The sequence below is a fragment of the Mucor mucedo genome (assembly GCF_025094135.1).
Source record: "Mucor mucedo strain NRRL 3635 chromosome Unknown EV154scaffold_188, whole genome shotgun sequence".
In the NCBI taxonomy this organism is placed as follows: Eukaryota; Fungi; Mucoromycota; class Mucoromycetes; order Mucorales; family Mucoraceae; genus Mucor; species Mucor mucedo.
This window is the reverse complement of record NW_026252472.1, coordinates 59,945-79,085: the sequence shown is the minus strand read 5'-3', so window position 1 is coordinate 79,085 and position 19,141 is coordinate 59,945. Positions and strand designations below refer to the sequence as shown.

At 36.6% G+C, this 19,141-nt stretch overlaps 8 protein-coding genes across 8 annotated transcripts; 6 read left to right on the top strand and 2 right to left on the bottom strand.

The window, feature by feature from the left end:
* The first annotated feature begins 1,669 nt into the window (after window positions 1–1,669).
* On the top strand, window positions 1,670–3,661 carry EV154DRAFT_452874 (ankyrin repeat-containing domain protein). Its single transcript, XM_051597276.1, has 6 exons — window positions 1,670–1,974; window positions 2,089–2,133; window positions 2,299–2,505; window positions 2,570–2,756; window positions 2,828–3,038; window positions 3,121–3,661. Exons 1-6 carry the CDS (start codon window positions 1,685–1,687, stop codon window positions 3,507–3,509), a joined length of 1,329 nt encoding a protein of 442 aa, XP_051451409.1. The 5' UTR covers window positions 1,670–1,684; the 3' UTR covers window positions 3,510–3,661.
* Window positions 3,662–3,745: 84 nt separating this feature from the next.
* On the top strand, window positions 3,746–6,869 carry EV154DRAFT_105372 (kinase-like domain-containing protein). The gene is made up of 5 exons (XM_051593879.1): window positions 3,746–4,169; window positions 4,252–4,539; window positions 4,611–4,707; window positions 4,777–4,908; window positions 4,962–6,869. Exons 1-5 carry the CDS (start codon window positions 3,846–3,848, stop codon window positions 6,698–6,700), a joined length of 2,580 nt encoding a protein of 859 aa, XP_051451408.1. The 5' UTR covers window positions 3,746–3,845; the 3' UTR covers window positions 6,701–6,869.
* On the bottom strand, window positions 6,828–7,458 carry EV154DRAFT_487536 (uncharacterized protein; the record flags this gene model as incomplete). Its single annotated transcript, XM_051598985.1, has 5 exons — window positions 6,828–6,854; window positions 6,877–7,061; window positions 7,129–7,179; window positions 7,243–7,287; window positions 7,356–7,458. 5 exons carry the CDS (start codon window positions 7,456–7,458, stop codon window positions 6,828–6,830), a joined length of 411 nt encoding a protein of 136 aa, XP_051451407.1.
* A 1,506-nt stretch (window positions 7,459–8,964) lies between these two features.
* Window positions 8,965–10,286, top strand: EV154DRAFT_556467 (uncharacterized protein; the record flags this gene model as incomplete). Its single annotated transcript, XM_051605353.1, has 3 exons — window positions 8,965–9,352; window positions 9,417–9,545; window positions 9,610–10,286. The coding sequence occupies exons 1-3, from the start codon at window positions 8,992–8,994 to the stop codon at window positions 10,284–10,286; spliced, it is 1,167 nt and encodes a 388-aa protein (XP_051451406.1). The 5' UTR covers window positions 8,965–8,991.
* A 1,174-nt stretch (window positions 10,287–11,460) lies between these two features.
* On the top strand, window positions 11,461–15,251 carry EV154DRAFT_529130 (uncharacterized protein; the record flags this gene model as incomplete). The annotated part of the gene is made up of 3 exons (XM_051603640.1): window positions 11,461–11,716; window positions 11,771–13,086; window positions 13,151–15,251. Coding segments are annotated over exons 1-3 (3,362 nt in total), but the record flags the coding sequence as incomplete, so codon positions are not given.
* Window positions 15,252–15,377: 126 nt separating this feature from the next.
* Window positions 15,378–16,346, top strand: EV154DRAFT_529128 (uncharacterized protein). Its single transcript, XM_051603639.1, has 3 exons — window positions 15,378–15,463; window positions 15,523–15,700; window positions 15,772–16,346. The coding sequence occupies exons 1-3, from the start codon at window positions 15,429–15,431 to the stop codon at window positions 16,210–16,212; spliced, it is 654 nt and encodes a 217-aa protein (XP_051451404.1). The 5' UTR covers window positions 15,378–15,428; the 3' UTR covers window positions 16,213–16,346.
* Window positions 16,323–17,656, bottom strand: EV154DRAFT_529125 (uncharacterized protein). The gene is made up of 5 exons (XM_051603638.1): window positions 17,203–17,656; window positions 17,058–17,144; window positions 16,898–16,996; window positions 16,718–16,834; window positions 16,323–16,639 (listed from the first exon to the last, which is right to left on the bottom strand). Exons 1-5 carry the CDS (start codon window positions 17,569–17,571, stop codon window positions 16,361–16,363), a joined length of 951 nt encoding a protein of 316 aa, XP_051451403.1. The 5' UTR covers window positions 17,572–17,656; the 3' UTR covers window positions 16,323–16,360.
* A 1,048-nt stretch (window positions 17,657–18,704) lies between these two features.
* Window positions 18,705–19,020, top strand: EV154DRAFT_570454 (uncharacterized protein; the record flags this gene model as incomplete). The annotated part of the gene is made up of 2 exons (XM_051606198.1): window positions 18,705–18,920; window positions 18,982–19,020. 2 exons carry the CDS (start codon window positions 18,705–18,707, stop codon window positions 19,018–19,020), a joined length of 255 nt encoding a protein of 84 aa, XP_051451402.1.
* Window positions 19,021–19,141: the final 121 nt, after the last annotated feature.

Genomic DNA, 19,141 nt, shown 5'->3' with positions numbered 1-19,141 from the left:
ATGGGTTAAGAATTAACATACATCCTATTGTCCTTCTTTGTAAAATCACACACTTTATTCGCGGCCCATTTTCCGATGTGGATAATACTCTCTGCCCCCTTAACATCTATTTTTTTTCACAAAAGAAATAATGTGATGAGTAGTGTCTTGAAGAAATTAAATCCACCCTTTCCATTCTCTTCTAAATGTCTCTCCGATGTATACTAGTAAAATGAATGCTAAAATGAAAAATAGAACACTGGGACGATTTAAAAATGGATTTGGATCCATTAGAGCAGACACATACTTTTTGAGTTATTTAAGCCTCATTGTTTTAAGGAATTCGATGCCAGTTAGGTAATGGAAAATTGTAACCGTAAAGCAATCTATGCTTGTGTTTTGCCAACTATGGGAATATTGTACAGTAATACACGAATTAAATGCGTTTTCATTTCCTGTCTCTCCTCAGTTGTCCCTACCCCAAGTACAGGCCTATTAAATCTTTAATGTCAGTAAATAGAAACTATAGAAACAGTTTCAGGAGGACGGGGGTATATATATATATTTTTTTTTACTGCAAATATAGGAGACGGAATAGATCAGAAATAAAGAATAAAGCACAATGCAATTACGACTTTGTTGGGACAAATTCGGGTTACACCTGATTCATTTGTTGATCTTTTTTCCCATAAGCTTTTTCTTTTAATAACGGTGAAAAAAAAAAAGTTACTGCGATTGTCGTAATTTGAAAGATAATTCAGGGCGGTAATCCTTTTTATAGGTGTTTACTGAAATCTGTATTCAAAGAGAGTAAGGAGAGATTCTGTAAGACAATGATCTCAAATGGACATATTCGCTAAATATTAATTTACCCAGTATTATCCAACAGGGCATATGCGAAAGTAACTGTGTGATATTCATACATACTTTTTAATTGTGAAACACAATCATTGCATACTATGAATGCGTGATTATCATTATGAATTCTTATCTTTTTAAGAAAAAGGGAGTGATCACTTTTTAAGTTTTGGTTGTATGAAGAGTTCTTCACAAGGATTTCAGCTTTTAGACAATCGAACCAATAAATGGCATTCACTCTATTGACTTTGCATGCATGTAACCAGGGTTATGAGCAAAAGTTTAAAAATAATAAGGCGCCCAAAATTGGCTCAGTTTTTCCCGGTAAAGTCTATTCTTATACCCGCAGATAATTATCTGATGGATCTGGAATACTTGGACTCACTTCATAATTGAAAGACTATCGCTAATATGAACTTTGGCAGGTATTTTATTAAATTAAAACTTGAGTGGAAGAAACATATGTAACCTCTTTTCTTCATTCTTTCTCCAAGAAAGAAAAAAAAAGAGTTATTGTTAGTACAGAGGTGACACGTTCTATTTTCGCCTTTTTCTTTTTTTGCGTTACCGTATTTAACCTCCTTCCCAGTTGTCTTTTTTTTCTATTTCTTTTCCCAGAAGCAAACTTTTTTTTTTCTTCTTCTTTTTTTTTCTTTCTTCTGTATTGTACATGTATATATAATAATCTGAATAACAACAGTAATACAAAATGGCCTCCTTTCTCTCTTTTAAAAGCTCATTTTCCTCCAATTCATCTAAAAACAGTAGCACAGTAGCTGATAGTCTAAGCCTTGATTTCAGTAAAAGTTCACTGAAAGAGGAAGAAGCCATACATTATGACAAACCAATGAATTCAAAGGACCGATTAGAACACTTATTACGACAGGTCGACAATAAGAAACTAAGCTCCATGATGCAACATGAATTTAAAATCATGCTTGTTGACCAACAACGGCTAGTGACGATGCTCGAACAACGCTCTGAATTACTCGAAAACGAAAATGACGAACTCAAAGTAATCATTAATGATAATCAGCGAAGATACGAAAAAGCGGTTCGGGAAATGCAGTTTTTTAAAAAGAAATATGATGCACTCAAGCTAAAACAAATTGATTGCCGAGAAGAGAATAGGCAACCGTTGTCACCCACTTCGGTTTCTGAATCTACAGCAAACTCAGTTTATAACTCATCACAGTTTTGGCCTTCTTCTTCTTCAGCTGCCTCCGTTATTTCAGAAGTTCCTTCGAGCAGAAGAACAAGGAAGGATTCAAATGCGGGAACTAGTATATACAGTTCGTTTTCAAGTGGTACGGATGCTACCAGTATATATTCTGGTCATCATCGCACGTATGACGACAAGAAATTAGGAGCCATGAATCATCACCTTCACCAGAATAATTCGTCTCCATCATACCAATTCGTTCGTAATCCATCCATCGTATCTTCTTATTCAACACCTAGTATGGCACCATCCATGGTATCTGGCGCCTCCTCCATCATGTCTGTGCCACTTCCCATGTCACCCACACGTTCAAGCATATCTGCTACAGGAAGTTCTATAATTCAACAAAGGAGAACAGATCCATTAACGTTTGGTGGATCAGATGCCCTTTGGGATACTATAGCAAAAGGTCAAGGGAGTGATGTGACAGTTGAAAAAATCATAAGGTACAATAAATAGGAGTAACAAAAAAAAAAAGAAAGAAAGAAAAAAAAGGTTAACATGACGTAGTAATTTCTTGCGTCGAGGTGGATCACCAAATACTGCCAAACAATCACCTTCAGCAAATACTGTCAAGTACGGATTTGGAATGATTCATGCCTTAATTGTGACGAAAGCACCTGATTCACTGGATTTGCTTTTACATCAAGGAGCAAATGCAAATGCTGTTACGATGAGTCAGATCGACGAGGAAAAGGTACACAAAACTAAGACTAGAAAGGGCAAGAGAAAGGAGAAAGGGAAATTTTTAATCTTATATAATTTTAGGTGTCACCATGCTATTTAGCAGCAAGCATTGGTTGGTTAGCAGGCCTCGAAAAGCTTGTTTTGGCAGGTGGCGATTTGATGTCCGCTCGGGGAGGTGGAGCTAGAAAGAAGACAGCACTTCATGTTGCAGCAGAATTTGGTCATGCAGCGGTTGTAGAATACATTGTGAACATGACACAGGGTGTATTAAATCTGGAGACTGATGTCATTGGTAAGTAACCTTTCCTATCTCACGCGTACACAACAAATGGAGGCTAATTAGAGGCTATCATCTTTTTTTTTTTTGCTTGTAGGAGCAAACACATTACATTACGCTTGTATGTCAGGATATTCAGAACTTGTTGCGTTTGTGATTGAAGTGTGTCAGGTGCCAGCCAATGAAAAAGATCGTAGAGGGGAATCCCCATTACATTGGGCAACGCGAAGTGGAAGGTTTGAGGTAGTTACTCTATTGATAGAGCGATTCGGATGTGATGTGAACTCATATGTCAGCAAAAAAGTGAGCACGCCGTACGATATGGCTAAATCAGCTGGACATAAAAAGATTGCGGAATACTTGAAAAGCGCCGGAGGTCTTACATCTAAAAAGATGGATAAGAGACGAGATGAAGAACTATCGAATACTGTACCAAAGCACTTGGAATCTGTTCTTACTAAAAACGGTTTCTTTATGGATAAATAATAATAAAAAAAAATAAACCTCGGTCGGAGTAACTATCACAAGTATTAAATTTGGGTGAAAAAGCATGGTTTTTCACCAGAAATAGACCGTATTGATTGTCCACTGCACACACACTGTACTAAGGCACAAAGGGTAAAAGAAAAAAAAAAAGAGGTGTACAAAAAAAAAAAAAAAAATCTGAGGCTTAAGATAACACATTTTATTTTTGTCCCCCTCTCTTTTTCTTCTTCTTCTTCTTCTCTCTTTTCTTCTTTCCCTCTTCTTCTTTTTAATAATAAATATACCTGCTGTTATACCCCATCTAATTGTTGGACATTTTTCTTAAAAAAAAAAGAAATGGGATTCAACGTTGCCGATCAGTTTCGTAAATGGAGAAGAAACTCAAACCAACGAGAATTGCCTGCTGTAGATAATGGACTAGGCTATGAGAATAGTCCCACAGAGGCCTCTGTAGCAGCAACAGTAGCAATTGATCCATCATTAGCAGACAAGAACCCAAAGAAACTCCGAAAACCACCAGCAAAGCAATACCCTCCCAGTCCTGATACCTATTTGAATGGCATTGGCGATTACACTTTTATCCGTCAAGTAGGCCAAGGTAAATTTAGTAAAGTCATGTTATCATACCACTGTTTGACAAGAAAACAGGTGGCTGTAAAGGTACTTTTATAATAATAATAAAAAAAGCGGGGGAAAAAAAATAGGAGTTCATGTAATAATTAAAAGTTTTTTCTTCTTCTAGATAATTGACAAAAGAGTACATGATTATAGAGTCATGTCGAGATTAGTCCGGGAAATATCATTAATGGAAGTATTGGAGCATCCCAACATTGTTAGATTATACGAGACATATGAAACAACAGACTCTTTATACCTCGTTATGGAATATGTCGAAGGTTTCAATTTAGATGAGTATCTACAGCAAAAAGGTGGTAGGATAAATGAAGCAGAGGCAAGAGATATATTCCGTCAAATGGCAGCTGCAATGGATTACTGTCATTCCAAATGGGTAGTTCATCGTGATTTAAAGGTAATATATGCCTGTAGAAATAACATATAATCGCCATCTTTTATTTATTTATATATATATATATATTTTAGGCACCAAACATCCTCTTAACAAAGGACTTTCAAGTGAAAATAGCTGATTTTGGTCTTGGAAACAGGTTTGGCAGAAGAAGATTAAAGACTATATGCGGTAATTATTTGTTGTGATATGTGAAAAGGAGTATAAATATTGATAATTCGGTATTTTATCACCATGCAGGATCCATGCTTTATTACAGCCCTGAAATAATCAATGGACAAGGATATACTGGACCCGAGGTGGATTGCTGGTGTCTGGGTGTTTCGTTATACAGAATGACTGTGGGCGAAGAACCTTTTTCCCGTGCAAATAGTAAATACGAAAATAATATGACCAATCATCTAGACATTAATATTTAATTATAGCTGTGGGAGATCTAAGAAAAGACGTGACAGCAGGACAGTATGTTATACCCAGCTACCTCAGTACAGGCCTTAACAACACAATAAAGAAATGCATGTCGATCGATAAAACCAAAAGAACCCGAGTACATTTAGCATTGAAAGACGACCCGTGGCTCACAGGCAATGGAACGTTACCAGATATTTTCAGTTACAATAAACTACAACATAGTACAAGCACATTACCGCCTGTGATTTTAAGCAAGGAAGATGAATTAGCTCGACTAAAAAAGGAAAAGGAGAGATTAAAGTTTCAGCACATGAGAGACATGGAAGACGAAAAGAGAAGCAAGAAATTTATAAAAAGAACAATTATATGCCATCCGAAAAATCCCTCTATTTATTTCACAAGCGCTGTACCACATTCGGCAAAACCTGAAGACAAATATACCAATAGTGAAACGCAACGTCATTTGCTCTTCCAAAAAATTAACGAAATCTCTCATCAAATTCAATTATCATCAACACAAAATGCTGGAAAATCGCCTATCCGTCATTTGCTTCGAAAATTGAAACAACCAGAAAATGTGAGCGTCAATGGAAATACTTCTGCAAACTCTCTTCATCTTCGTAATGATGGCTCTTCTACAGATATCAGTAATACATCATCTTCTGGTAACGCATCCCCTACTCCCACAAAAACAATTGTAAGAAAATCAACGTCCAATATGAGTTTATCTCAACTCTATCAAAGAGTCACCAAAGATCAAATTCACTATTACACTTTCCAATTGACACCACAAACAGCCATGCGACTCACTGGTATAGCCGAATCTTCCTTCTCTTTGCAACACACGCAACAAGACGAATTTACAATGATGCTCATCATTCGAGGTATTTGTGATATTATGGGTATAACCTATCACCGCGATAAAAACGATCACTTAATATGTGTCATGGCATTGAGCGATTACATCAATGAAAAGCCTCGATCGTTTTATAAGCTGAGGAGAAGAGATAGTAAGATTGCTTCATCCAATCAATCCTTATCCGGACAAAACAGGGAAGGTAGCACAGGTAGCCAACAATCATTTAGTCGTAGTAGCGCAGGAGATATGAATCGATCCTCTTATTTCGGAAGCAGCCGCTTTAGTAAATTCAAACGAATGACAAGTAATGTTCTATCCAGCATATTCCCATACCACTCATCTACGCTCGTTGTACAAGATAGTCGATCCGTGAGATATCCACCTTTTCCTACCTTAAACAGACCGGGTTCATCTCAATCGTCACAAAACTCACAAACAACAAATACGAATAATAATAATGAAAATGAAAATCAAGACGGAGAGGATAAAAAATCCGGTGTTGCAATTTTTGCTATTGAAATCATATCCTTGTCAAAAGACTCCATTCAAAATCGAATTACAGCTATTAAAATCTCCAAAATCGAAGGCTCATCCAAAGTGTTCCGGATCGCCTGTGGATGGTTGACTGGTGCAATTGGACAGAATATTACACCTGCACAGTTGAGTGATACCTTCAACAATTTGACTGCCACTATTCACGGTAGTAGCACAGATATACCCAATATGATACTTCAGCAGCAGCAGCAGCAAGCAAAAAGACTTTCGAGACCAAAATCCGTCGCTAATTTGTTACATACTCAACCAGTACCTCCTATTCAACATACATGTCCTTCCCCACCTCATCTATTAGATTCCCCTCCTTCATCAAGTGGCCAATTTGAAGTATCTACTTAATAATAATAAAAAATCACACACACACACACATACACACACATACACACCACTCTTCTTATTTTTTTTTCTTTCGGTGGTTTTGTTTATTCTTTTCCATCGCCTAATAATAATTGTGGTTCATCCATTTCTAATTGCTGTTGTGGAAGAGACTCGTCTAAAGTAATCAAATCTTGCACACTATCAGTAGACTCCTCATCGATTGGTCCACTGAATAAGGTTTCTTGTCGCTGCTGCTTTAATTTATCGTTTTCATGAATAATCGTCAACAGGTGAGAGTCTCTGGGAAGTGATTCGCGAAGTCGATGCATGCCTCTATCCATACCAAGTGCACCGCCAAATGCTAAACCGGCAAAAGTTCCCACTTGAAAATAATAGCAATCATTCAGTATATTCTTCTTATTTTCTTAGTGTAAGGTGTCAAGACTTACAGATGGTTGGGATGGCAGTTCTAGGTTTTAAAGGTGTTGTTCTTGACTTAGCTTCACGTATTAAAAAAAAAGTGTCAGTACGAATGAATGGTGTATTTATGTTTCATGCGTTACCCCAAAGACGAGCAGACATTCCTAATGAAGCAGCACCCACAGTTGCTGTTTTATACATTAAAAAAAAAAAAAAAAATCAGTATTCAATTGTCAAATGTGACAACAAAACTTACCCAAGGTTATGAAGTTAAACAAGGCAGAACGAATGACGAGTTTCTCTTCATCAGTAGGCTTATAACTTACTAACTCGACTTTGATATCTTCTTTGCTTGACATATTTATATTATAACGGGAAAAAAAAATCACTGTGCACCCCATACACGAAATTAGCCTGGTTTATAAATAGGCGGCTCTTGAAAAAAGTGTAATGCAAATTGGTCTCAAAATGTCAAACAGTGTAGCAGCATGTGGATTTTCAGCTGTTATTCTTATAACTTTCGGTAAGACTATTTATTCAATCAGATTATCTAACAAAACAAAACAAAAAATGACTGAAGTACGCATGTAAGGTCTCTGATAATTGCTAATACGCGTCTCTAGGCAAATATGCGTATTTTATAGTTCTGTTTCTCATATGGACTAGTATTAAACTACTTTGTCTTAACAGATTACATCCCAGCTTAGATATTTAATAGGGAGAGTGAGTCTTGATATTAGATACGATAGGCGTACACATCAGGAAAGACTTAAAGCCCGTCAACTACGAATTTTTATCTTTTGATGCGTGAAGGCCTAACAAAGTTTGTATCGTTAGCTGACTGTTTAGGTCCACGAATTCCTCAAACGCAAAGCTCGTGATTATTTTACCTAAAATTACTTGAAACAGCAGGAAACGAAACTAATAGATGCGATGCAGCACTTGAACGCAAGGTATAATCATAGACATGAGACTTTGATCGATACAATTTGTTGTCGGTAAATTGCAACATGTAGTCACTGAACAAAAGGGGGGGGGGAGGGAGCTCCTGTCTCCTGTCTGTCATCTTGTATAGACAACAGGGGAGAGTTACATGTCATTTCTATATCACAGAGAAGTTTGAATTCTATCTTAAATGATGCACATCTTTACTATTTTGTGTACTAAGTTTCTTTAGTAGCCTGATAAATTTCTTTGTTATAGAACTGTTGGAAGTAAATAGATAGTCAGAAGAAGAAAAAAAAGTAAACGATTACTCACGTGTGATCAACTATCAAGTCTATTTAATTTCATACTATTCTACAAAAAAAAAGAAGATGGGAGCTGCTATAGAAACCCACTATGCTCTTGTTAGATACTTTAACCTACATATTAGGACAGCATGACGTTTTGTTGACATAATTATCGATATAGAATAAAAAGGGGGGCAAATTTCTATTTGGGATTGATTTTGCACGCTGTTTTTTTATTATTAAGCTTTTTTTTTTTTTTTGTAACAATAACAATACAGCGTTCTTCTTTAAACAAAAGGATATCCACCGTGCATTTTTTTTGTTCTAATTTGGATAGCAATAATATGTTATTGAAAATAAGTTTAGTAACTTCTTTTGACGATCCTACCAAAAATAGTTGCCTCTTCGTTTTTGAATATTCTAAATGATTCAAGATCCGTCAAACCACCCCCTTAAATTTTTTTTCCTCATCCAAAGAGGATGGTCAAACCAATACAATCTTTGATTGTCTCTGAATATTTTCTTTATTATAATGTTTTGTTAACAAACTACATTTAGAATGCTATTTTTTTTTTCTCGTTGTATATATATTTAAGGTGGGATGAAGAAAATGGAAGTTTATTATTCTTTGCCCACACATCTTTTTTTTCACAGATAATAATGCTTAAACCTACATGGTTATTATTCTTGTGTGTCTTGATACACATCACGGCAATCTTTGCCGCGCACACAAAGAGAGGAGACTGTGACGAGGATAAGCCAAAAAAGACAAGCACTCAAATTATTCATAAACCAGAACCTACGCATACATCAACAACCATTATAGCAGTAACAGTGACAGATAAGGTCACGGCTACTCATGTTCCCAGTGCCCAACCTACTATTCCTTCTAAAAACGACACTGCTTCTAGAGAACATTGCCATACATGTGAAAATTCCTGTGAGCACTCATGCAGTGACAGTCCCTGTGGTCACACATGTAAGGATGGTCCTTGTCATGTCGTGTGTATTTACAAAACTCGTAAGTTAAATACATTAGTAACACAACAACAAAGAAAAATTTTAATCAACCTTGTTTAATATAGCTCCTCCCAAGTATGAACCCCAAATTGTTGCAGCAGGTGCTTTATTAATGACGCTGGGACTATTTATGATGTTGATGGGGTTCCCCTTTTTTATAGTCACCATGGCAATTACCGGTCTATTATTGGGATGTAAGTTGCCATACCTCGTTTTTTATGTACCTATTTAGTAGCTTACAAAAAAGGTTTTTAATAGCAAGTGTTACCTGGGTTTGTTTACATGCTGCGGAACCTCCGCTAGGATACCCAATGCCTTCTACTTTCTATCTTGCATGCTGCATTGGTGGAGGACTACTGCTGGCGGGTATATCCTTATTTTGGTGGAAAGTAACCATGTACTTACTTTGCGGTGCAGCAGGCTACTTATTATCTTTGTATATCTGGACATGGCGAGAAGATTTTATTTTGCAAGACATCCTTGCACGAAATATCATTGGATTAGCATTAGGGTTTATATTTATTTTAGGGTTTGTGCTTGTTGAGTTTGCTACTGTCATTCTGTCTACATCTTTAATTGGTGCATACGCATTTATATTTGGGTTGGATTTGTTTGTAAAGACTGGATTCTTGATCGGTTTCAAAAACATTTTGGACTTCAATAGACATTTGACCGGGAATCATGATTATATAGACGCTTCGACAGCCAAGCCAATGGATGAAGCTTCGAGATTTTACGCTCATTATACGATCAATACAAAGGTGTACGGCATGCTTGCCGCGGTGGTGGGGCTCTGGATGGTATCTAGTATCTGGCAACGGTACTATAATAGCGGAAATAGGTTTGGTCTCCGTGTCATCAAAAACTCTAATGATACACTGAAAGCTAAATTCCAAAAGATTACACCCAAGACAAAATACTCTAGTACCGATTAAAGACTGTTTGTGATTGACATATGTAAAAAATAAAATAAAAATAAAGCATTTAAGCTATAATAAGAGATCGTCGCCTATTGGAGGCTTATTGTTTGTAGGGATGAGTTATTGTTCTAGCCCTTTTTATTATACCATATCCTTGTAATTCTTACTCATGTCGCTTCATGAGCTAAGCGTAAAAAGGGGATCATTCATATTTTTAACAGCTAAAAGGGTCATTGTGGTACTAGTATGGATTACACCAGCGCTTTTACAAAATAACATTAGATGATATTTAAATTCGGCCCTTTTTCTTTTACCTCATTAAAAATAACATGATGGTGTAAATTAAAGTTTTCATCGTGTGAGTGTGTCCAATCATGGACTGGTTTTTTTTTTTTTCTCTTACCTTATTTTTTTTTTTGGCTGAGGATGGAAAGATGGCCTGAAACACAGACAAAACGCACTATAAAGAGGAGAGGGGAGGGGTGGAATGTAACATCGAATCGATTTGATTGCAAACTATTTTTAAAAAAATGACAGCTTGTCATGTGGCACACCAAAAAAAGAGTATGTGTGTGTGTGTGTATTAAACTAGAATATGCTTGTGTATCCTTATTGGAACAATAGGCGAAAATTTTGATATTTGTTAATTATGTATACTTTTTTCTCATTTAACCATAGCTAGATTTTTTTTTTTTAGCTGTCCCCCATTCTCAGAATTTATTTATTTATTAAACCACTTACAATCAATGGAAAAGCCGTGTGACACACTTGTATTACCCATATGATTGAGGACCGGTCGGCTCGGATGATGTTCTTTTTTGATGCCCTCTATTTTTATTGCGCAGTTTCTCTGGGTAATGCGTAATCCATGATAATGAAATTGTGAAAATTAAAGATACTAATAACTTCCATTGCCCTTTGTGTATTCTGTTATTATTATTTAAACACTAAACGATTTGTGATGTTAAATGTATTATGATTTTTGTCCTACGCTGAACTACCCGAATAATCCGATTCCCGTTATTTATATTAAGCAATACAATAGAACTGGCAAATAAGGGACTATGCCATCCGCCTAATTGATGGAAATAACAAATTTTAAAACTCTGTAACAATGCTGACAAAAATATAGCTATTGTGATCTCATCAGAAGGGGATAAAAACCTATTTTTTTTTTTTTTTTTCTTGTGCACAAGTAAACAAATAATTATGTTCAAACACGCTTATCCCATACGACCTTTTTTTGTTATTTTCCCCTCTTTTTTTTTCTGCTTCTTCTTCTTTCTCCCTTATTTTCCTTTCCTAAACAAAAAAAAATACAATTACCTCCATGACTGGTGCATTGAGATGGCATTCCTGTTCAACCAATGACTTTCCGTTAAAACGACATAAAGTTTCAAAGGCATGTGAAGCATGTCGTGGAAAGAAGATGCGTTGCGATGGCCGTAAGTTACTAAAGACTGTTAAAGATATAAGTATTGAACGAAAAAGTCACATAGATAATCCCTGTCAACGATGCGAAACCAACAAAATTAAATGTATATACAACGATAAACCAGCCCGATCGCGTTCTAACAGTGTAGCCAAAAAGACAAAACGTCCATCATGCAATTCTTCAGCGTCTTCTTCTGGAACACTATCACCTCCACCACGAGCATCACCGCTAGTCACCGTAACAGCAGCAGCAGCAGTGCCACAAAAGATGAACGTTCCATGTCTGAATAAAATAACGTTTACAAATGAATTATATGAAACTCTTCGACAGCAATCACCAAAACAAAGATATGGAACATCAACATCTCCTTTACTGTTAGATTTTTTCAATACAACCTCTCAACCTCAATCTATTTGGAAATCTTTTATTGCATGTTTAAACAAATTTTGCGAAAGCAGATCTGTTTCTAATAATACTTACATGCGTGATGCTCCAGAACATGAATCCACCGAACTAGTAAAAGAAACATTTCGAGTCTTTATCACTCATAATTTACTTTACGGCTCCTTTATCGACCCTCAATTACTGGTCTATGCACTTAGTTCAGTTTCCATGCTTTCATTCATGCAGCAATGTCCCACCGCACAACCCACACAGGATATTTCTTTTGTAGACGAATCTTCATTACCATTGTATTCGATCATCATTTATTGTATTTTAGCCATCACGTTTCAGTCCGCCCATCAATCATTACCGAATATGAATGAAAACTTTACAAACAGTCTATATCGGTACTCGCATGCCTTTTATCGAGAAGCGCATAAACGATTTATTGCCACTTGCTTCCCATCCATCCCCGCTGATCCAACCATAAAAGAATCTAAAAAACAAAAACGAAAGCATGCAATTATACTTGCCCAAGCTTCTGTTTTATTAACTCATTTTCAGTGTACCGCTATTTGTGAAGAGCAAGCGTTCATGACGATTAAAATTGGTCTAGATTTAGTGCAACAATGTTCGTTAACTAGTATAGACAGCGGCAACGGCGGCGGCGGCAGTGGTGAGGACGATGAAGACGACGACGATGATGATGGTGGTGGCGGCGAAAAAGAAAGTTTATTTGCTTTACTAAAATCACTCGATGCTTGGTATGTTTGGCTGGCTTTTTATCTGCAAAAACCTTATTCGGTACACGAATTGGACATGACACACATTGCTTCTGAGACATTATCTCAATTTAAACATGACGATTGTATGTTTCCCAACAAGTCCAAAGAACAGAAATGGGCATTACGTATCACGGATGCATACACTTGTTTTCTAAAAAGTCTACTGAAAATGAAGAAGGAAAATCAGTCTATTCCAATGGATTCCATCAAGGTTTGTTTATCATTACACAATCCCCTAATTTGTCGTGCGTTGAATAACAATCATATTCTAATAGGGCTCTTTAAAAATGTTGAATGACATTATTAATGAGGATGGTTTTAAATTCAATCCTAAGCATATCATTTCATTATATCAAGATATTCTTACCATCCAACTGTATACTTGTCAACTAGAGCAGCCATTATCCATAAACACCGTGATTGATACTTCTCCGCTGTCCAACACATCCATAGACATCATTGAGACCTGTACGTTATCCTCTCAAAATATTCTCACGACAGTGAATAAGGTTATCTGCCTAGAATACCATACTTCAACTGCCACCGTATTAAAGTACGTCCCGCTCTCCATCATCTACTCCGTCTGTCTCGTATCTCAAATCAATCTATGTTTTCTAAACAACAAGAAATTGCCATTCATGGTAAACAGTAAAGAAATTGACAGCTTGAGAATCAACCTGACCCACATGCTAAGGACGGCATCGCCTTATTTTGGAATGTTTCGAATATTGTATAGCAAATTTCATCCATCAACCAATCATTTACAAACCGTATCACCTTCCACCACTTCATTATCGACTACCTCGTCTACCAGTTCAAACACACAGGGTGTCTCTGAACCTCATGATTTCCTTCAAACACAACATGATTTAATCATGATGGATGCCCAGCATATGTTACTGCCAATGACAGGAGGTGCTGTCACATCTAGAGGCGTGATTGATAAGGAGCAACTTGAAAAGCTGTCATATAATGGCTCTTCACGTCAGCATCAATTCCAATTACAGCAGCAGCAGCAGCAAGCCTTGCTTCAAAAGCAACAACTACAATTGAATAATCAATACAATCAATTCCAACAGCAACAGCAGCAACAGCAGCAACAACAGCAACAACATCAACAGCAACAACAGCAACATCAACAGCAGCCAGTCAATTCTAACTTCTATGTCCAAAAGTATATTCAACCTACCAACAAGAGAGCATTATTTTCGCCAGATAATTTGAATTTAAATGAACAGCAATATTATTATTATAATAATAATGGCAACCAACAAAAGAGACCATCACAACAACAATTGTATCACCAATTTGATTATAGTATACCACAACAGCCCGCTTCTAAAAGACATCGAGCAAATACAGCTACCTCTTACGATGAATATTCAGCCAAGTCCAACGCAAATGCAAGTCATATTATGGCGGATCATGAACGTTCTAAAAGCGTCACTGGTAGTGATTTGATAGACCTTGAGCCCACCAGTGAGTTTATCAACTGGATGCTAAGTGGGGGTGGAAGTGCTGCTGGTGGTAGCGGTAGCGGTAGCGGTGGTGGTGGTAGTGGGGCAAGTCATAACACTACCACCACAAACACTAGTCAGACAACAACAGAAGATATCTATGACCCCCGACTAAGAAACAAAGGATATAATCAACATACCTTTGTACAACAACAACAACAACAACAGCAACAGCAACAGCAACAATATAGTAATAACAGTTTAACAATGCTACCTGTACATAAAAGTTATGAACCATTTGAATGCTCCAAGCTATTTGCAAAATTCGAGGTGCAAACGCTTCATTATCAAAACCCACCTTCGATCCAATTTGAGACAAATAATTCGTTTCCGATGGTTGGATTGAATGTGATTCCTGAAGAAGTGGTGGGTGAACATCCAGAAAATTTAGAAGAAAACAGTCCAATGTATGCAACACATCGAGCCAGTCTTGTTTCTGAACATAGTAGTGGTAGCAGTAGTGGTATTCATCCGAACGCAGCAGCAGTGGTGACATCGTCGGCCTCGTCAACGCAAGAAACAACAGATCCTGCAGCGTGGGCAGTTTCATTCTCCAGCAAGACACGATATAACAATCCATCCAGTACTTCCACCAGTAGCCTAGACGATAATGAGTTTCAGCAGGCTAATTCTTCTACGGGACATTGGATAAACTCTGAAAAAGTGGACGATGAAGAATACTGGGGTGATTAGTTAAACCCCTCCTTATTCTTATTTTTTTTTTTTTATATTATCTTACATATTTTTATATCCTATTACATATCTTTTCTTCATATATATATATATATACTCTTTCATATCTTTTTGTACACATTGTTTTCACATAAATAATAATAAAAAAAAAATACATCATTTTATCCGGTTTTCTTTATCTTCGGCGTTTTTAACTATTTATTTATCCCCCAAACGTCATGCTATCCTTAACGGGATTTCTAGTAGCTGACTTTGAAAAAGAGGTATAAATAATTCATTGAGGAGTTTCGGGTTCTTTTTTTTTTTCTTTCTTGTTCAAAAAATAATAATATATTCAAAAAAAATGCTTAATAATTGTTGTTTCTGTATTAACCTTCGGTAACTAAAAACATGTAATAGACAACAAGTAGAAGGAAAAAGACTTAACAATATTATAGAACAGCTACATTAGTCTTGGCAGTTTTGGGAGCCGTGACTCATCTCTACGGAGCCATGACTTTAACTGCTTTATCCGACGAGTTTGATGAAGCAGATACCAGTGCTATGTTTGGTTTAACAGCTTATTCTTATCTTTCTGGATTTGCTTGTTTAGCTGGTGCCATTGGTGTTTTAAAGGTAGAATAGAAACGCACACCTTTTTTTTTTTAATAACAATATATTAATCACAAGGGATTTATTATAAATAGAACAACGTTAAACACCTTCGTTTCTTCTCTACTTTTTACTGGGCAGATTTAGGGTTACACACCATGTTTTCTATTGCTAGTGCATTTATGCTTTTCAGTCTTCACACGGATATCTGTAACGAAATTGTCAGTGAAGCTAAGGATGAAGAATTCGATATGAGCACTTGTGAGAGTGTGTATATTTCTAGTGCATGGATCGTCACATTAGCCATGGCCATTAATATGCTGTTGAAGCTTCATTTCGCCTTCGCCATTCATTCTTACACAAAGGCTGTTCAACAAAAGAGCCAAGATGAGGAATTCACCGGTGCAGTTGTCGTCGCACCTTATCCTGTTGCTACCCCTCCCGTTACTAAAGATGTCAAGGATCAACCTATTTACGTTGCTGGTCAAGAATACGTCTCTGATGAAAAGAAACAACAAGAACAACAACAACAATAATTTTACTCCTTCTCTCTCTTTTTTTTTTATATACATAAAAGGATAGCTACCCCCACTCCTTCTTTTTCTTCACAGTTTTTGTATGATTTTAAAAAATAACAACAATAAATATAATGTCTCTCTTTGTCAATTTATTTTGTGTACAAAATCAAATCTTTTTTTTATTGCTCAGCTTGCTTAAAAAGGCTGGAACGGCAACGATTGGTGGAGCATCCAAGGCTCTAGCGGCATCGGATAGAGCAGAGACCCACAGATCACGGTCCTCATCATTAACAGCGCATAACATGTGACCATCATCACCGTGTCGGTTCAGCAGTTGCTTAATTACCAGACCATGACGATAATCTGTGGTTTCCAGATATCTGGATGATTGGCTGCCAATACTCATATCTTTTAATGGAATAGAACCAAGTCTCTTCCCTCCCTTCTTTTTTTTAATTTGGTTTAGCTATATTATTATGGCGGAAAATAATAATTATAGGGGTGCTTTATCATATAGACTTACTTGATTGTAATAATTAAATGTAACATCTTCTAAAACAAAGTACTGCGCAACCCATTTACCAAATAATTTGGTACCTTCTTTTCTCATAAGGTAGCCTTCTTTTGTACTATGGTGCTTCTAAATGTATAATATAAATAAATATTTATAAAAACCCTTTGTCGTTTCCCTTTTTTATCTTACACGTTCTTCAATTTCCTTGTCCGTATCGAAAAAGTTCAACAAAAGAGGGACATGTTGATCAGAATCAAGCAACTTTCGAAAATATAACTCTAATAGAATCTGAGGGCAAACAAATTTTAATTATTATTGATTAATCACCTTTATTTTAAAAATGCTTTACCTTTCGCTGATCCAGCATTTGAGGTGCATGGCTACAGAAAATAGACTTTTTCAGCAAGGGTTCACCTCTATATCCTTGCAATCTCAGCTACTCATATCTGTTACTTATCTTTTTTTCCCCAAGGGATAAAACCTATTTTACTTACGGATGCATCCAAATTGGTCAAGTCAGCATAATTTTTAAGAATACGGAACTGTTCTATAAACTGATTATTCTTTAAATCTTGATTGGTTTTGGGAAGAAGGGTTCGAACGGACAATAAACAATGATGGACTACTGCTTTACTTAATTTAGGTGCAGCTAAACCCACCACAACAATCCGCAGCTGCTGCAAATCGTCTACGGACAAAGAGGGTTTGTCATTCAACCGCGTACTATATACACTTGAGGCATAAAGTGTACTAGCCGTATCGTCGTCTATAATACTTGATGCATAAAGGGTACTTCCATCATCGCTGTAAATACTGGAAGCATAAACTGAACTGTCCTCATTTGCTCGAGATTCTTTTGTCATTACGAAATGTTCTCAAAACAGAGATAAGCGAGTGAGAAAAGAATTAAAGAAATAAACTTGACTCAGCAGACAAAGACTGTGTACATTGCACTGTACGACTATATGTAATTTTCGTATGCAATTCATTTAAAATCATAAGTGTGCATGATGGTCATTATTTATTTAAACTCCCCCCAACAGACGACGACCGGGCGTATGTAGGGATATCTTTTACCCACCTTTCACTTTGAAGCTATTAATCATTTTTATTGGACTTTCGAAATGCTGTGTGTCCGCTAGACATAATAAAAGAATGTGTGAGTGCTGAGGATATCATTTAGAGAAGGGTATTTAATCCAAAGCGTATCTTTTACTGAATATATATATAATACATCTCCTACAATCGTTCCAATAGGCAGTTTCCACTTTTCTTCACTATTCAAAGTTATTAAAATACATAATTTGTCAGCATTTTCTATGCCGTTATATCATGTAATCTACAAGATTTTCAAGCTTCCCAAAATTATGTTTGACAGCAGTTGCAAGCATACGTGATCGCAAAATGAGCCCATAAATCTGATTAAGCCCTGCTTCACAGCATCGGATGAACAGCAAACAATCTTCCCCTACATGCAAGCAAAACATTGTCTGATTGCGACAAAGACTACTTGAGTTGGTTACGTTCTTAATTTTAATTAAGTCAACAGTTAAACTTGTAGTACAAGCATCCACGTTATTGAGCCCCATTAAGATTAAACTTTTCTTGGTGGCTGTGATTGCTCCTTTTTGTATACAAGATTACTTGACATTAACAAAGAAGAAAAAAACTATTGGTGCCAAAAAGATACCAGTCTATTATTAAGATAAAAGCACTGTATTATATCTTTAATAGGATCGTTGCTCTTTTATACAAAGACTTTGTAAAATTTATGATGAGCATATAAGTCTTAATTATTATGGTCAAGTCAAAGGAAAAAAGAGAAAATAATATAATTTATTTATTTTTTATGATATAAACTATTCTAAGTGCTTCTCCTAGTTCCCAGCATAAAATAGCTGGTTAACAGGCCAGACCACGAGAAGGTGGAAGCACATCCTGGCCCAAAAAGTAAATTCCGATAAACCATCTTCAATACAGAACCTGATAATCCTACATGCCACCTACCCACAATGCGCAACATAAGAATCACCAGGACCAAATACCCCCTACACCATGTTGGGGTGGTGCTTTTTACCCTGGCAGCAGAATCGTAGCAACCGCACCTGGACGAGTATTGGCTTTAAGGTTAACATTCCGTGTAGATGAGGTAGCTGTCCAACAGGATGCCAATCTATGGCTGCCTATAGAATGCAATATCTCTAGCGTAGACGTAAACAAGGCAAAAGCACTTACAAGATGCATTCGGGCACTAAACTTCCTACTGTCATTAGATCCCGACCAAAGATAACAACCCACACCAACTCCAATGACTAAGAACGTATCGACTGGCTTCAAACGGCTACGACCATCCACCGTCTAGTAACACGCTCCTAAATCCACCCTCCACCAAGCAAACGGGTGCAGTACTAGTTTTAGTAAGAAGTTCCTGGA